We start from the raw sequence: 18,338 nt of genomic DNA, 5'->3' as shown, positions 1-18,338 counted from the left end.
TCGAGTGAGCTTTTGCCCTGCGGTCCAGTGTGGCCAGATAATATTGGCAGATTTCGGCAGGAGCACTGTTCAGAACGCAACAATTTAAATTTAATCAATTATTTTAATGATTATCCTGTTAGCAAAGAGAATGAAAAAGTGTGCGACTTTCAGACGAAGGGCATGTAGAAGCAGGGGGAGACGGTTGGAAATACACGGAATTACGCAGAGCCGCGAGCGTGTTTTGGTTTCCACACAGTTTTTGCACTCACACAATTACACATGTGTGAATGTGTGCGTTCACTTTCAGCTTGCGCGCTCAGTTTGGTTTTCTCGCAGCGGCATGGTGGTATCGGTGTTTCGCTCGCACTATTGCAGCTTGTTCGGGAAGAAACGGAAAGGAAGGGGCATGAGAAAAATACAATGAAACAGCGCGAGCGAGCGTTCTTTTCAGTGAGAGCGCCTCGTGTATTTTAAAGGCATGCAAGAGAGCGCCGGTCTGGTGGTACAGTCGTCAACTCGAACGACTTAATAACATGCCCGTCGTGGGTTCAAGCCCCGAATAGACCGACCCCCCATAGGTAGGACTGATTATCCTGCTATGGTACACTGGTGGACATAAAAATAGGAAAAAAAAAATTGTGTGTTTTTTTTTGCGTTCACTAGGTGTGTCATCGCCAACAGTTGGAGGCGTACTGAATTTGCAATAGCCGATTTTTGCCTTTTATACTCTCATTTTTGGTGCGCTACTTATCTGAGTTTTGAGTGCCGGCAGCGTTTTGCGGCAGTATAAAAGGAGAGCCAAACCGTGTTGCGCTTCATTCTTCCATCAGTGGTCAAGGTGAAAGGTTGCTATTTAAAAATTCCTCAAAATCATCATGGGTCGCGGAAAGCACTGCACACCAGAAGAGCGAACACATTCAGGGGCTATATCGTGAGAACGTGCCGATCAAGACAATCTGCAAGGCGTTCGGCCGTTCGCGGACGTTTGTGGACAACGCCATTCGTAGCGAGGCTACGGGTAAATCGACAGGTCGTCCGCGAAAAACAACGGCCGACGTTGACGCGCAGATTGTTGAGATGATCAGGGCGGATCCTTTCAAAACTTGCGCTCGTATCAAGCAGGAGCTTAGTTTGCAAGTTTCGGCGAAAACGGTGTCTCGCCGTTTACACGCCGCTGGGTTCTGTGCCCGGAGACCGCGGAAGGTTCGTAAGCTGCTGCCGCACCACGTAGAAGCGCGCATTCGGTTTGCCGAAGAACATTTAGCTGCATCCATCTTTTGGTGGAGCAAAATCATTTTTTCGGATGAGTCCAGAATCAATCTGGATGGTTCGGACGGCATTAAATAGGTCTGGCGCCTTCCTAATCAGGCGTATCATCCGAAAAATACGATAAAAACCCGAAGTCACGGAGGCGGCCACGTAATGGTGTGGGGTTGCTTCTCCTGGCACGGCCCGGGTCCTTTGTTCCGTATCAACGGGACACTGAACTCGGAAGGGTATAGAAAAATACTTAGTCGTAAGATGTTGCCATACGCCCGACAAAAATTCGGAGACGAAGAGCATTACATCTTTCAGCATGATAACGACTCTAAGCACACATCGCGAACAGTTAAATGTGATTTGGCAAACCAGGATGTGCAAGTTATACCGTGGCCTGCGTGGAGTCCTGACCTAAACCCGATTGAAAATCTGTGGTCAACTCTCAAGCGTCAGCTTAAGAACCAGCCTGCACGTTCAGCCGATGACCTATGGACACGCTGCGAGGTTATGTGGGAACGCATACCCAGAAGCGAATGCCGTAAGCTCATCGGCGATATGGCCAAACGCTGTCAGGAAGTGATAGCGAATAACGGTCACCACATTGACCGTTAGAATGTGTTTTCGCTCTGTGGAACACCGCAACACCTCCTCCCAACAACCACTTAAACAGTCCTTTTCAGGGCTACCAAATATTTCTGACAAGAACTATGTCTTTCGGTCACAGAAAAACGTTACTGTTGTGATTCTTACACTTTATTTAAAACTTAATAGGAAACACGGTAAAATAACACATAGGACGATACGCGAATACTGGTGTGTGGGTGTGCAACCGTCCGTTGCCCTTGAGCGCTCGGTATCAACTCCCCGTGCGGCTCCGGTCCTTGTTCGCCAATACGGGAACACTCAGGCACTCAACACGATCGTGCTTCAATAGTCGACAGGCGAATGTCGACGTCGAGCAGCTGGCGCTGCTGAGGCTGCGTTCCCACAACATCTCCCTTCTTTTAATACAGCAGGTACGGGTCGAACCAACGTGGTGCTTTTCTATCTCTAAAAGAGCGGCGTGGTGGTGGTACCGGCTGTGCTCCTCGATGTGACTCTTCAGGGATGCAATCACGTTCAGGAGGTGGTGATGCTGATGATTGGGACACGGTCCTGTAAGATGATGATTCAGCGGACGACGGTGATAGATTACTCGGAGCTGAATCGGACGGTGGCGACAACGACGATGACGATGGAGACGATGAGGACGATGATGACGATGAATCAGGTGACGACGACGGAGGCGTAAGGTTCCACTCATCCAAGAGAATATGTAGCGGCAAAAGGTGTTGATCACGCTTACTGGATTGCTGGTTAGAAGGGACCCGACGACGTAGTTGGTTGATATGGCTTCGTATAATCTTATGGTCCTCAGTCATAACACGGTACATTACATTGCCGCATTTCCGCAATATTCTTCCTGGCTTCCATTTCCATCCGTTTTGCGAGTAAATCTTTGCGAAGACTAGATCATTTGGGACGAAATTGCGTCGTTGCTCATCGTTATTGGTTTCTTGCGGTTTAGGCACAGGGCGTATAAGCTCTAAACAAGTGCGAATTTGTCGTCCGAACATTACTGTCGCTGGCGCTTCGTTATTTGGCACTTGAGGATTTGGCGTGGCGCGATATGTTTGTAAAAACGTGTCAAGTGCATCTTCTATCGCAGTTCCATCGCTCGTGATTTTGGTTATGGCGCGCTTGAATGTATCCACGAAGCGTTCCGCTTGCCCGTTAGACTGAGGGTGGAACGGGGCGGATGTGAGGTGCTCTATGCCGTTACAAATACAAAAATCCTCAAATTCGGAACTGATGAATTGGCGACCATTATCGCTAACAAGGGTTACTGGCATACCGTATCGCGCAAACATGGTATTAAGGATTCGTATGGTCGCTTTGGAAGTTGTGCTGGCAGTCCTTATTACCTCTGGCCATTTAGAGAAAGCATCGACTACGATTAAGTAGGAGAAACCGTCGATGGGGCCAGCATAATCGATGTGGATACGTTGCCACGGTGCAGTTATCTCAGGCCATGGTACCGGGCTAGCGTGTGGGGGTGATTTCGCTGCGGATGCACAAGCGTTACAAGATGCTACAAGTTCAGCGATATCAGTGTCTATCTTCGGCCAGTAGCCGTAGCTTCGTGCGATCGACTTCATCCTTTGTACACCTGGATGGCCGTGATGTAGTTGACGCAGGCATCGTTGCCGGAGAGCCTTTGGTATGATGACTCTCTCCCCGAATAAGAGACAGCCTCCCATCTCTGATAAAGCTTCCTTCCTAGCGTAGAAGCATGCCAGCTCACCGCTGAACGTACTGTTACGTGGCCAGTCTTGTCGTACAAACTGTATGATTTTGCTCATAATGGGATCGGATTTAGTAGCCGTTGCGACATCCATTGCATTTAATGCAACTGAACTCAATGAGTTAACGACGACTGATCGTATGTCCTCCTCTAGGCCGATGCTAGCAATCACGTAATCCTCCTCTAACTTTTCGTGATTTCGAATCAGTCGCGAAAGGATGTCGGCGTTCCCAAAATTGTCGGTCGATACGTAATTGATGTCGAAATCATACAGCTGTAAGGTGAGCGCGAATCTCTGTAAGCGATTGGCGGTGTAAACGGGGATGCCTTTCTTGCTGCCGAAAATTCTCAAAAGTGGCTTGTGGTCTGTTTGTAGAGTAAAATGCCGTCCAAATATAAAATTATGAAATTTCGTCACAGCGAAGATAATTGCCAAGCCTTCCCGATCTATCTGGCTGTAGTTTTTCTCTGCCTTTGTAAGTGCACGGGACGCATGCTGCACAACTTTAAAAGTTCCATCGGGGAACTTGTGACCGATTGTTGCGCCTAATCCGACGGATGACGCGTCCGCGGATACAACGATCTCACGCCTTGGATCGTAGTGCGTCAGGAGCAGTTCCGATGATAGGATACTTTTGAACTGCTCGAAGGCTTTTTGGCATTCAGGGGACCACTTAAACGAACTGCCTTCTTTCAGTAGGTTGTCCAACGGGTATCGAAGCTTGCGCATGTTCGGGATGAATCTTCCATAATAGTTAACGGCGCCAAGAAAGGAACGTACACCACTAACGTCGGTTGGCGCTGAAAGATCTTTTATCGCAGCTATTTTGGCTGGGTCTGGACGAATGCCGTGGTTATCGAGGATGTGACCAAGGTAGCGAACTTGGCGTTTGTTGAACGAACATTTCTCCGGGCGGATGGTGAAACCATACTCCTGAATGCGTCTCAGGGTTTCGTTTAGTACGTCGTCGTGTTCCCGTTGTGTTCGTCCACCAACGATAACGTCGTCCATGTAACTCGCGACACGTTCCATTCCAGCAAGCATTTGGTCCATAAGCTGCTGAAATGCGCCTGGTGCTACTTTAATCCCTGGTGGCAGGCGATTATACAGGTACAACCCTTTATGCGTGTTTATGGTGAGCAAGCGGCGACTTTGCTCGGCAATGGGGACCTGTAAGAAAGCATCAGATAAGTCAATTTGGCTAAAAATTGTCGAGTTACCCAGTTTGGTGTAGATGTCCTGTGGCAGTGGCAGCGGATAGTCATGGGGGTGGAGTGATGCGTTGAGTCCCGTCGAATAGTCTCCGCATATTCTCAGTTGTCCATTCGACTTGCGTACCACTACAATCGGTGCTGCCCACTCGGAGTGCTGGACTGGTGTGATGATGTTGAGCCGCTCCAGTCTATCAAGTTCGGCGTCCACTGCATCGCGCATGGCATAAGCTACGGGACGCTTTGCGCAGAAGACTGAACTGCAATTCGGCTTCAGGTGTAGTGTAACCTCAGCTTTCGCACAAAAACCCATCGTTGATTTAAACAGGCTGGGAAATTTTCGAACGATTCCCTCCGGAGTAGTAGCTGTGCTGGTAACATTGTTACACAGTTGGTCTATAGGCACAGACCATAAGGAGAAAGCTTCAGCAAGGTCGATACCCAGCAAGGCCAATTCTCCTTTTGCCACGAAAATTACAGCTTGCTTCTCCTGCCCGTTGATTCCAACCGTTGCTCGAAATTCGCCATCCATTTCGAGTTTGTCACCAGATGCCGATTTCGCGATTACAGATGATGGGAATAATTGCGGGCTACCGATGCGTTTCCAAAGCCGACGACTAATCACGGTGATGTCCGATGCTGTATCCAGTTGGAGCCGAATTTGTGAACCGTTGACCGAACACGATAAAAATTTCCTCCGATGATGTAGGCTGTTCACATTCACGGTGACACTTTGCATATTGGCTCGTTTACGAAAAATCTTCTTTCGATGGGGCTGCTTCTTGGTACGTTGCTGCTTACAGAAACCTTCGCGATGGCCGACCGATCCGCATTGTGTGCATGTGTGCGTCTTGTAAGTGCACTCGCGAGTCCAATGCAGGGATCCACATAACCAGCATGGTCGACTAGGTTTACCTGTACGCTGTTCGTTGGTGTAATGAGACGGGCCTGTGTTGGTGCGCTGATTCCGATTTGCGTTACGTTGAACGGAAAATACTTGATCACTGCGGTCACGTTCAATCATCGCACTATCCTGACGCAAATTCGTCATACGTTGACACTCAGCAGAAAGTTGGTCAAGGGTTACATCCTGGTTCTCCTCGATGCGATGTAAAAGACGTGTACGAAACTCGATGTCTTCTTCGCCCTTCATACCGCAAACGAACACTAAACACTTTAACTGCTCTTCCGTTAGCCTTCCCAGCTCAAAATCGACGATGCCACGATTGACCCGGCACGCGAAAGTGATAAAATCCTCGGTGCGAAGTTTGGTTAGCTTCAAACACTTGTATCGTCGATGAAGCAAGGATTCTTTCGCGCCAAATAAGCTGGTCAATTTAGCAACTGTTTCCTGCAAACTGTAATCACGCGGATGCTTTGGCAGTATGTAGCTGGTGTAACGGTCGTGTTCAGAGGTTCCCAACTTTCTCATCAATAAACGCACTTTTGCCTCGTCTTTCAAGCGTGCAGCGTCTTTAAGGAAAAGATCCTCGTATCTCGTGTACCATGCAGCGAAAGTTGAACCGTTTTCTTCGTCATACCTGAATTCCTTAATGTGACCGCATAAGGAATCGAGTATTTGCTCAAGGGGGGTTTGTTCGATAGGCGCTTTCGTTTGCTGCATTAATTGCAACAAAATTTGCTGCTGTTGCGCCATCTGCTGTTGCATTAGTTTCAAAATTTGTGCCGTTGCAGAATTATCACTTTCCAGAACATTCTCTACTGACGATGCAGAAAATGGTGGGACCGAACCATTTTGCTGTACGAACTGGGTCAGTGGCACTTGGGGACGTTGACCTGTATCTTGCGGTGCGTGCACTGTAACCGGGGCCATCGCGTTTTGCCAACCTTGCGATGATCGACGTTCATCTTCTTCTTGGCTCATCCTGCGGCGTTTCCTTGTCGGTGGAATAGCTTTGCACTACGCGAAATTCACTTCCGATAAAAATTCGTCACAAACTTTAAAAATCCTCGTCGCCAACTGTTGTGATTCTTACACTTTATTTAAAACTTAATAGGAAACACGGTAAAATAACACATAGGACGATACGCGAATACTGGTGTGTGGGTGTGCAACCGTCCGTTGCCCTTGAGCGCTCGGTATCAACTCCCCGTGCGGCTCCGGTCCTTGTTCGCCAATACGGGAACACTCAGGCACTCAACACGATCGTGCTTCAATAGTCGACAGGCGAATGTCGACGTCGAGCAGCTGGCGCTGCTGAGGCTGCGTTCCCACAACAGTTACTATTTTTATGTCCAATTTGAAAATGAAATCTGAAAATTTCATTCTCTTTGTCTGTCGGGTAAGCTTTAACCGCCGACAGCGAGATTCAAATTCAAATTTAAATGACTTTCTTTGACGAGAAATTTTCGGAATCCACGCAACTGACATTTTCTACTTATTATGAACATTAAATTTTAACGGATAAAAAGTGCCAGGCAAACAAACGTGCATCAGCGCGTTAAGTAACAAATGTGGTTAACAATCCTTGAAATAGCATCCCAAGCGCCACAGATTAAGCTTAAACGACTGAAAAATCAAATATCTGTGATTTTCGGTAGGATAAATGGAAAATCGGTAGTTTTAGGGCGGTCATCTGTGAATCGGTAGGCATATAAAAAATCGGTAGGAATACGGATAAATCGGTATTTCTGGTCACTCTGCCCACTTTGCCGATAACTGTCAATTGCTCCGAGACGAAAGCAAATAAGAACTTTAATTACAGAAGAAGCAGCAGAGATAAAAGAGTGGATAGATAATAAATAATGGTAAGTGCAAATCGGTTATAATCACATTCCCACCTATTGTCCCGCCCCCTCCCCCGATAGTGCTAACTGCAAAACATCCTCGTAAACATCGTAAACCTTTCGCCGGTCGAAAACACATCCCCAAAACACAGTGCTTTGGCATCATGTACCTTTGGAATTCGGCCAATTTGGACAACTCGGCACTGTATCGGCATTCGTCGCAGGTTGTTCGCTTCACCGAAAAGCCTGTGATTCATATCACCCAACCCTTCCGCCATTAGCCGGGCGTGAGAGAGCGGCCGTTCGCATCCCCACACACACTAATTGAATCGTTTTATCTACCACCGCAGCCTCAAACACCGATAAACTCTGTCGATGAGCAGGACAAGCTGCTCACCGAAGCGATGACGGTGGTGCGAGCACAGTCCTTCCAGATGAAGCGCTTCCTGGACAAGGACCGGCTAATGGAGGCAATGCGCTGCGCCTCGACCATGCTCGGGGAGCTGCGCACATCGCTGCTGTCGCCCAAAAGCTACTACGAGCTGTACATGGCCATCACGGACGAGCTGCGGCACTTCGAGCACTACCTGCTGGACGAGTTTCAGAAGGGCCGTAAGGTGCCGGATCTGTACGAGCATGTGCAGTATGCGGGCAATATCGTGCCACGGCTCTACCTGCTCATTACGGTCGGTTTGGTGTACATCAAGACGAACAGTGCGCTGAAGCGCAGCATTCTGAAGGATCTGGTGGAAATGTGTCGCGGCGTACAGCATCCCTTGCGGGGGTTGTTTCTGCGCAACTATCTGCTGCAGTGTACGCGCAACATCCTGCCGGACACGATGCACGTTGGTGCGTCCGGGGACGAGAACGAGGGCACAGTGATCGATGCGATCGACTTTGTGCTGACCAACTTTGCCGAGATGAACAAGCTGTGGGTGCGAATCCAGCACCAGGGCCATTCGAGCGAAAGGGCTCGCCGGGAGAAGGAACGGGAGGAGCTGAAGATTTTGGTTGGCACCAATCTGGTCCGGCTGTCCCAACTCGAATCGGCCACGCTCGACATCTACCAGCGGCTCATCCTGCCCGGCATTTTGGAGCAGGTGGTCAGCTGCCGTGACGCGATCGCCCAGGAGTACCTGATGGAGTGCATCATTCAGGTGTTTCCGGACGAGTTTCATCTGCAGACGCTCGACCCATTCCTCAAGTCCTGTGCCCAGCTGCAGCCGGGCGTGAACGTGAAGAATATCATTATTTCGCTCATCGATCGGCTGGCACTGTACAATCAGCGGAACGGAAAGGTCACGCAGACATCGGCCGGAACGACGGAAATCATTTCTGCCATCCCAGCCGAGGTGCAGCTGTTCGAGGTGTTCAGCACGCAGATAGCAAATATAGTGCAATTGCGCACGGACATGCCGATGGAGGACACGGTCTCGCTACAGGTAGCGCTCGTCAGCCTGGCCCAAAAGGTGTATCCCGATCGGGTGGACTACGTCGACAAGGTGCTAGAAACAACGGCCCAAATTTTGGATCGGTTAAAGCTATCAAAGTAAGCGTAGAGGGCGCAAAGAGGACAACGACAACGAGGGCTGACAATAATGGTGTATCCTTCTTCCCCTTCTTTTCTAGCATTTCACATTCCCTGTCGGTGAACCAGGAGCTGTCGCGCCTGTTGAGATTGTGCGTCGATTTCTACAACAACATTCTGACGATTCTGCAGCTAAAGTTCTTTACGCCGCTTTTGGAAAAGTTCGACTACACCTCGCGCAAAGCGCTCGCGCTGTACATCGTGATGAATGTACTGGAAAATGAAACACTGGTGCCGACGGCCGAACAGGTGGACAGCGTGCTAACGATCATATCACCTCTGATCCGCGATCAAGACGATCAACCGGCGGACGTCCGGGCAAACATGGAAGACTTTGCCGAAGATCAGGGTATTGTGGGCCGATTCGTGCATCTGTTGCGCTCGGACGATCCGGACACGCAGTACAAAATACTGATCGCTGCCCGCAAACACTTTGGCACGGGCGGACAGCATCGCATTCGGTACGTGCTGCCACCGCTCGTGTTCCAAGCATATCAGCTGGCGTACAAGTACAAGTCGATCGCGGCAGAAGATGAAATGTGGGACAAAAAGTGTCAGAAAATCCTACAATTTTGCCACAGCACCATTGCCGTGCTGGCAAAGTCGGAACTGCCCGAGCTAGCGCTGCGCATGTACCTGCAAGGGGCACTTTGCATCGGCCAGATTGCGTACACCAATCACGAAGCTGTTGCGTACGATTTCATGACACAGGTAAGGTCATTCTCCCTGCTGCGGCTTTCAACGCGAATCGGGTGTATTAACGTATTTTTCTTTCAGGCCTTTTCTCTGTATGAGGATGAAATTTCTGACTCCAAGTCACAGTTTGCCGCCATTACGCTGATCATTTCAACCGTCGAACAAATGACTTGCTTTACGGAGGAAAACGCTGAACCGCTGCGCACGAGCTGTGCCCTGGCGGCGTCGAAGCTGCTCAAAAAACCCGACCAATGCAGAGCCGTGGTTACATGCGCCAGTCTCTTTTGGAGTGGAAAGTAAGTGAATGGACAAAAAGGGAGGGAGTGCTCTTAAACATACACATCTTTAACCCCCTGCACTTTCGTCCCGTTACAGACAAAATGGACAAGAGCTGCGTGACGAGAAGCGTACACTAGAATGTTTGAAGAAGGCGGCCAAGATAGCGTCCCAGTGTCTGGACGTTGGCGTACAGCTACAGCTGTACGTAGAGCTGTTGAATCATTACATTTTCTATTTCACCCGCGGCAATACGCAAATCACCGTATCGATGCTCAATCAGGTAAGTTGTGTGTGCTGTGGGAATGTACCAGGCCCGACCGTTCGGTGACGATTTTGTTTCACAATTTCACAGTTGATAGCGAAAATCAACGAAGAGCTTCCGAACCTGGAACCCACGGAGGAGACGAAGCAAATCGAGATGCATTACCAAAACACGCTGGCTCACATTCGCAGCCGAATGGAATCGACCGACGCAGGGATAGAGGCGTCATTTGCCGGTATTACGTTGAATTAGACCATGAATTGTTGATTACTTTTTTCCTCGCTCGAATGCGCACGAGATAGAAGCAGAGAGCATTATTATTCATGATGTTTTAACGATCATATATGAAAGAGACATATATTTAAGAAGAGTACTGAATCGAGATCGAGTAGATTTGTATGAAATACCTTACCTAGTATACTGTTACAACAATTAAACTGCATTAAATAGCAAACGATGTACGGATGAAACTAATTTCGCATGAGCTTTTCTTTCAAATCAGAAGAGTGCCTATGTTGTCCATGAAGGATTCAGCCGGTAATGCTTTATAGATATATATTACTTGATAGTGTTGATCAATCAAATACTTTTACATCTTAAACTTTATTTTAGAAACAGCAAGAATCATGATGTGTGTTAAAGAGTGAAGGTTTATATGTTTCTTTGCTTTGTTTGCTGGACCCAACAAGATTCTCCGCATAATGCACCCAACAAATTGGAATTGTTGTTTGCTCTATTGCTTCCCTATCTATCTACCATATTGTGTCAGCACAATCATTATATCATTCTCCTTATCGCACCTGTATCTGACTGGCAGACTGGCTGGTCGACTGACGACTTTTCTGCTTAACACAATGTTCCCCTCTTGAGGAGAGTACACTAACGGAAAACGGAACGACAACGGCTAAAGTTGTGTGTTTTTTGAATCTGTGCACGGTCCTGTTTGTCCACATATAGTACAAATCACATTCAGATAATAATGCTGTGCGACATTTGATTGCGCTCCACATTCCCTATTGTGTTCCAATGGTGCGTACACGCGACATAATAATGAATGGTAGGAAATGATTACACGATTGTGCTTAGGAAACACCATATAAACCGCTGAGTGATGATGAAACAACAATATTGAACTATATTGCTTACACCCAATCCACCCTGATGCGCATACGCTAATTGTCGCACTCGTGTGTAACGTTTAAAACAAAGCAAAACAATAAGCTACTCTAGAACGCGTCGGGAAACACGGAACGGGACGCATAAACGGAATGATGATCGCGGTTGATCTGGTGCATCAATTGTGCGTGTGTGTGCGTACATCTAAACACGCCTACACCCTCCTCCGGAGAATATCGATTTAATGACGAAAGGGATGACGACGACAAAGAGGGGGACGGCGACCTACTGTCGTCAAAAGGGTGGACACATCTACTCTCTCTTTACTTCCTCTCTTTCTCACCGTGTTGCTCCATTGATACATATTTTACGATTGCTTTTGATACTGTCTCAATATTAAGATTTGGCGTGCAACTAGAGCGGCGCCTACTATTCATTATTGTACCCTTTTGCATTTAACTGCGTATTTCGATCACGCGCGGTCACTCCTTTCGTGATCTTTATGTGATCTTATTTTATGTGATCTTTGCGTATGTTTGCTCTGCACGTCGTTTCCTGACATATGTAAGTTCGTTTTTGTTGTGTATGCATTTATTGATCTATGTACTGGGCCTGTTTTTACCTAGCGCGAGCAATTGTAAACCTTTTTTGATCGTTAAATTTTGGTACTGTGTAAAAATGCTATCGAAAAAAATCTATTGTGAACTAGTTTTACCTATTTTCTTTTATCTCTTGTATCTTTATAATCATGTCTCATATTAATGCGATCGATTATTTATCATATTGCAAAACTGTTATTCGACGCTCTCTTGTTCTCTTCGCTCTCTCTCTTTATGTGTTTGTATAGTAATGTTATATTGTGGGAACAACGTTACACATTCTGGTTTGATTTCATTGTAAAAAACTTTACCTTCTATTATGTTGATTTTCTCTATCATCATGCTCAATGGCAAATACGCTCTACAAAAAACAAGGCAGGACTGGGCTAGGAAATGGTACTGCGTGTGTGGCTGTGTCTGTTTGTGCATGTAATTGCTTCAAAACGCTCACATCCGCTTCCTACTACAACACTACACATTATAACTCTCTACCCATGTGAGAAAGGAGAGGAAGCCATGGGACTCGAATGATATTTACGAAATACTTCGAACTGTATTGTACGCGTCTACCAGAATGTTTGGCGACGATACAAAATGTTCTCAATATTATAATCATGCAGTTTAATACCAAAATGTTATACTATCTCTCCCCCTCTTCCTCTTCCGCCTCACTATCGATAACTTCTGTGGTGTATTCTGATTCATGTTTGGTCAATTTGGCGCTTTGGCGCTTGTTTTTTTGTCATATACATTGTTGATGAAATATTTTACCAATCTGTCTGTCTTACAAAGGTAACAATTAACTCGGACGAATGCAAAACGAACTATTATTGCTCTAGTAAAACTTTGTAATCTCTTATAAGCGTTACAATTCGCTTGTAGGTATGAGCAAAACAGGAAGAGAAGTAAAACTGTAATTGAAATTCATCTTTCTACCAGTAGCTATTATGGCTGATGGCAAATCGGGAAAACGGTAGTAACAAACATTGCAAAATCGCCTAATGCGAAAGATTCAGATTGCTTGCTTGAATCGAAACTCCTATTACTCTGACTCTAGCATGTTGACGTTCGTTGTGTGTGATCGATCGCATGATGTTTGGATACTCAGGTGATCGTTCGAAATGAAACAATTCTCATACTGGAAAAAGCTGAAAAGCTATCCAACCTGGTGTACTACCTGGTGTGTAGGAAATAATTGTAATTAATATTCACAAGTGAAAACATTCGAAGCAAAACAGATGAAACCCGAACCAATTATACCATCAAAGGGGCAACTGAGAAAAGGCACTTTTACCACCAGCTCCAACCAGCTCTGCTACTATCGTTTGAGTGAGCTTTAGTGGTTCGATTTCGTCGTTGATTTGGAAATAGTGCTTGCGATAATCATTCTTTTATCGTCAGCCGTACTACTATGTTACCTACATTCCTGTTTATCTGTTTAAGTAGCGCTTTCATTGTAGATTCCTCGCAGCAAAATGGACAACAAAAAAACTCACTATTGCAAAAACTGTGCATGCAATAAGCACTGGAACAAGATTCTAGATAGTTTTTGAACCAGTCTGAGGAATACTATGAACAGTAAGATAAAAGAAGAGAGCATAATAGAATTAGCCTTTCGTGAGCGTGATCTTTGAGCGTGTGCCATGATCCTGTCTGGAGGGGCATTACACGATCTCCCCGAAACCGGGTCCCTCATGAAGGAAATTTGCGCGATTTAGGTTGCACACACTTTAGGAACTTTAAGACGAAAACACTTGTCGCTAAACTCTTACTTTCGAATGTTTGAAATACATTGATATAGTGCGCGTATAGTGCGCGCGCGCGGCTACATTTATAAATTGGGAAGAAAAGGGGAGGTCAAACGGGGGGGAAACGATCAACATGTGCAATGAAGACTTAGAGTTAACTTAAGGACAGCGGATTACACCGGAACAGTGTAGCAGTTGGTTGCCTCTCCTCATGGAATCACTCATTCGCAGCACTTGTATGAGGTCCCCCCGTTGGGGAAGGGGACGCCATCCAGTGCTGTTATGCTGCTTCTCTTTTTGTGGTGCACGCTCGTTCGTATCGCTCAGCAACAGAGCAAACCAATCGAGCCAAGGACGGGGATCTCGGGATGTGATCCCGGCCGCGTTCGATTGAGTTGCGCTGCGCTTTCCCGTGCCCGCTTAGCGAGACGAAAGTGAGAGTTGATGAAGGTAATTTACAGCACGTGCAAATTTTCACAACTCTTGGATTTCGAATCACGAGCCCAAACGCGGCCGAGCAACCCTTTCACCTTGAGGCTAGCGGATGTTCGCGATCCTCGATACTTCCTGGGACTGATGAAGGGGGACGGGGGGCGGGAGAGAGAATAAACAAGAGAAAAATTCTACCATTACTACCGTACCCACCACCCGTAAAGTATCTGCTACCCCCGTCCTTACCTGCTGTGCGCACTTCCCGGCGGAGTGTCGACGAAGCCGCCTCCACTAGCCGGCGGGCCAGAAACTGGAGTGCTCGGATTGGTGCTACCACCGATGCCGGCCAGACAGATGGCACCACCCAACGGCGAACAGGCTCGACGTTTCGATTTACGAATAGATCGTTTCCGGAACAGATCCCTACAAACAGACGACAGGTTGTTTATTAATACAATTCCAATTCGATCGGAAAAACTCCCGTGCTCCGCTGCGCTTGTTTGTGTACCTTGATTTTTCCGGATTTTCCAACTTCAATCGTATCTGGGAGAGAAGACCCACCAGCAACTCGTCCACATTGTGATTGATGCCGACGGATGTTTCGATGAATTTGCAATCGTACTGTGTGGCCATTGCTTTGCCCTCTGGTGGGAGGAGGAGAACATGATTAGCTTGTTGACACTCTGACCCATCCAATGACTCCAATCCGATCGGAATGTACGTACCATCCGACGTTACCACCCGACACCGGGCCAGGTCTGCCTTGTTGGCCACCAGTATCACTGCCTTTTGGGCGATGTTTTCCGTCGTCCAAAGGATTTGCAGAATGCGCTCCGTTATGAGAAACGTTTCCTTGTCCGTCGACGAATATATCACACAATAGCCGTGCGGGTCGTACGTAGACATGCAATTTTCGGGCTATAAAATGCAACAATTTAGAGGAAAAACGACATGAAGCAGCAGGGTAACGGAGGATGATAAGAAGAAGGATGTCGGCAGAACAATTTCTTCTCATCCATACTTACCGCCATCTCGGAGTAACTGTGGTCGATGAACGTCAGCTCGGATTCTTCTCCACTGAGCAGCACGGAAACCGTTTTTTCGCCCGAATCATCATCTTTGGAAAGAAGAAGAGGGAAAGGGAGCAACATTAATTAATCCACATCCCAGGGAAGAGAGGAGCAAATATGCATGGGTTTATTAGATTTTTATCGAAATCATCATGTACACTCTATGAATGGACAGCTTATTAAACAATGTTCTTCCAATAACGGAGGTTTATGCCGGTTCGGATCGTTATTATAAATGAGTGTAATGTTATGAGTTAGATGCCAGCAATAAACAGCATCCAGACAACAGTATTATACTGCCCAAAACGAACCAGGAAGGGGTAGTCAGGAGCAAAAATCGTTTATTGCGCCACACGCCACACAAGAATGGAACAGTAAAAAGCTTTTCAATTCAATAACTGTATGGCAGCAGCATCATGCGAGAATACGACGCAGTGCAGAAAGAGAGCTTATCTTTTACAAATAATTGCATTTACTTCCTTCCAACACCATCAGGCTATTGTCAATGCCAAACAATGTCTTCTGTTGCAACTGCACTGTAAGCATTCCCACAGCCACAGTACAATGGCCGTTGGTTGATGAATCGATGAAATATATTTCATTGTGGTTCAAGGTGATGAGCACCGCTGAAAAGCTCCACACAATGGGAAAGTGCAGGTGTCAGCAATGTCCGGCCATTTCACCGGGCGCTGTTGAAGGTTGATGGCGAGCCATTGCAGCTGACGCGCGCATCCCCAACATTAATGGATGATGGGCTAGAGGAGGGTAAAAAGCGTTGTAAGCGAAACATTCAAGGGACAGGCGATAAAGAGCACACCGAGCATCCTGACCTGACGACAACGGGAAGCACTAGTGACCAATATTAAATCAGCACTCGCGTCAAGGTGATGTACGCGTGCGGCCTCGTTGCGGAATAAAAAAGGAAATTTAATTAAGTCCTTTTGGCTCCGATCGAAGGACAGTTCGACATTGGTTCCATCCGCGCGGATGTCCCGTTTACAGACATACACATTGCGTTACGTATTGTACCGGCCCGGTTGGCCCTGTTGCGGGGATATTTGTCACCGGGTTAAGGAGCCGTGCAGCTTACTCTCTACGGCAGAGAGGAAATTGATTTTCTTCGACGGAAATTACCGGCTTTTGAGTGACATATTGATGATGCAAAGCAATTAATTTCATCACGACAAACAAGCTGCAAAGTGGTGTAAGTTCTTCTTGTGCAACTCCATCGAAGAATGGAACTTCATGCAGAACGAACCACAATGTTGCTTTTGTTGAAGATTTTCCAAAAATTCTATAGCGAAAATTGAATCGCAAAACAAAGAACACTGTCCGCGGCCATAAAAACTCAACGACAATGGCATGATCGGAACATGTAACGATGAAAAGCCATTATTCTCATTCGATCGCATCCGGCAATGCAGACGTTTCCAGCAAGTAAGTAATTGAACACGAGTTGGCCCTACGAGGCCCATTATCCCTCTCTCGAATATTGACGATTCGCAAGGTGCTGTTGACAGTTTCATTACGCTTCAACCCATTATGTGCACCATGTGCGGCTTTCGCCGCCCGCCATTGCGTACCATTGCCAACTGGTGGGCCGTGGGACGCGTGGTTGTTGGTTTGGCATGTCCGAAACATTAATGCAAACATGTATGCCCATTTTGTGGAACCATGTCATCGTGCGCTCCGACACATTTGCGTACGTAGTAGGCGTTATTCCCTGATGGAAAATCGATTGCTTTTAAAACGTCCTGTGCGCTGTTGTTATATACAGTTTGGACGTTGTAGCAATAGCATTGTAACGGAATCAAATTAGTTAAAAGTCCAGGATGCAACTTACACACAAACAAGTAAAAAGTAGTGGATATGCATAAACAATACAACGCTTACCTATGCTAGTATCATACGCATGCAGGTATTCCGATGTCATGAATTGCGACACTAATGAGCTTTTCCCTACGGCAGGTCCACCCAGCATCAGCACCCTAGAATAGAAACGGAACACACGTGTTACACACTAGCTGGCGACCAAAAACTCGTGCCCCTAACTCGTCCGCCTTACTTGTACGGTCCCGATGCCGGATTAGAGGTGCTGCTCTCTCGGCTGGATGCCAAGCTGCACGTTGCCGACGTTCGAGCGGAGCCGGCGGCCACGGCACCGGCGGCAGGAGTTAAATGTTCAGTACTGTAATAAAATAGAGTGGAATGGAAATGGGTCAGAGTTTCGAGTGCCAGCCAGAGAAATAGCAGTGCCAACCAGGACCATGTGTGTAGCTTATAATTTGCTACACACACTCACACACACCATGTTGTGTGTGCCTCGGTTTGGCGTAATTGGTTCATTAAAACTTAAACTACAAACAGCTTTTATCCGCATTTTACGGACAAACTGTCGACTGGTGTGGCAACGGTAGAACTTCGATAAATCCGGTTTCGATGCTGTGTTGCCAGGATGTTGCCAGGATGCTTACACGCTTAACTTAGTTTCGTGCATTTACCTAGAGTTTGAACTGGCCACGCTGTTGTTTGATTTGCTTCGCCTACTTTTCAACGAATCGCCCCGGTTCACGACACCTTTGCCAGTGATGGAAAAATGCCTCAGTCTGTAGTACTCCTCTTCGACGCCTGTGTTGGGCATGGAAGCCACTCTAGAGGGACGGCGGGGGGAGCGTTGGAAAAATTAGTTAATCTGTTCGCTTCTGGGAGAAACTACAATTCCGCCTACCTGGAACGCTGCTGTGGCAGGCATAATTGATTTGGACGGCCTGAAGCTCTGCTTCCTGGAGTTTTGACCGATTGCGATCGGCTGTGATGTGGGCTACCATACCTGTGAAAAACGAACGAAAAACGAAACAAGAAAACTGATTTCAAAAAACGAAAAAGCAGTTTTATTTTAAACGATTTCCTTCTTGGAAAGGGAACGCTTGTCGCTTCCGCTACGTAAGGGTTAATTCTCGGAAACGAAAGCGGCGCTTACACGTACGTTTACACCGAGCGCT

At 47.0% G+C, this 18,338-nt stretch overlaps 2 protein-coding genes across 6 annotated transcripts in view; one reads left to right on the top strand and one right to left on the bottom strand.

The window, feature by feature from the left end:
- The first annotated feature begins 7,457 nt into the window (after nucleotides 1-7,457).
- LOC120897115 (vacuolar protein sorting-associated protein 35) lies at nucleotides 7,458-10,845 on the top strand. Of its 2 annotated transcripts, none has more exons than XM_040301738.1 (6): nucleotides 7,458-7,567; nucleotides 7,897-9,095; nucleotides 9,176-9,845; nucleotides 9,912-10,126; nucleotides 10,206-10,389; nucleotides 10,462-10,845. In XM_040301738.1, exons 1-6 carry the CDS (start codon nucleotides 7,565-7,567, stop codon nucleotides 10,621-10,623), a joined length of 2,433 nt encoding a protein of 810 aa, XP_040157672.1. In that variant the 5' UTR covers nucleotides 7,458-7,564; the 3' UTR covers nucleotides 10,624-10,845. The 2 variants fall into 2 exon arrangements, with proteins under 2 accessions (XP_040157672.1, XP_040157671.1); XM_040301737.1 differs by lacking the exon at nucleotides 7,458-7,567 and adding an exon at nucleotides 7,594-7,770.
- Nucleotides 10,846-10,950: 105 nt separating this feature from the next.
- The window catches only part of LOC120897114 (nuclear pore complex protein DDB_G0274915), a 32,307-nt gene continuing 24,919 nt past the window's right edge, over nucleotides 10,951-18,338 (bottom strand). For 3 of the 4 annotated variants that reach the window (XM_040301733.1, XM_040301734.1, XM_040301736.1), the window contains 9 exons: nucleotides 18,065-18,166; nucleotides 17,838-17,987; nucleotides 17,402-17,524; nucleotides 17,230-17,324; nucleotides 15,292-15,383; nucleotides 14,992-15,184; nucleotides 14,775-14,910; nucleotides 14,513-14,689; nucleotides 14,290-14,407 (listed from right to left, as the gene is read on the bottom strand). In XM_040301733.1, coding sequence (XP_040157667.1) covers nucleotides 14,290-14,407; nucleotides 14,513-14,689; nucleotides 14,775-14,910; nucleotides 14,992-15,184; nucleotides 15,292-15,383; nucleotides 17,230-17,324; nucleotides 17,402-17,524; nucleotides 17,838-17,987; nucleotides 18,065-18,166 — 1,186 coding nt within the window. Of the gene's footprint in view, nucleotides 14,408-14,512; nucleotides 14,690-14,774; nucleotides 14,911-14,991; nucleotides 15,185-15,291; nucleotides 15,384-17,229; nucleotides 17,325-17,401; nucleotides 17,525-17,837; nucleotides 17,988-18,064; nucleotides 18,167-18,338 lie in introns of all 4 variants that reach the window. The other variant, XM_040301732.1, reaches the window with a different exon arrangement.

This window comes from Anopheles arabiensis, chromosome 2, assembly GCF_016920715.1.
Source record: "Anopheles arabiensis isolate DONGOLA chromosome 2, AaraD3, whole genome shotgun sequence".
NCBI lineage: Eukaryota > Metazoa > Arthropoda > Insecta > Diptera > Culicidae > Anopheles > Anopheles arabiensis.
Note: the sequence above shows the minus strand (reverse complement) of the source record. Positions and strands in the feature narration are given on the sequence as shown.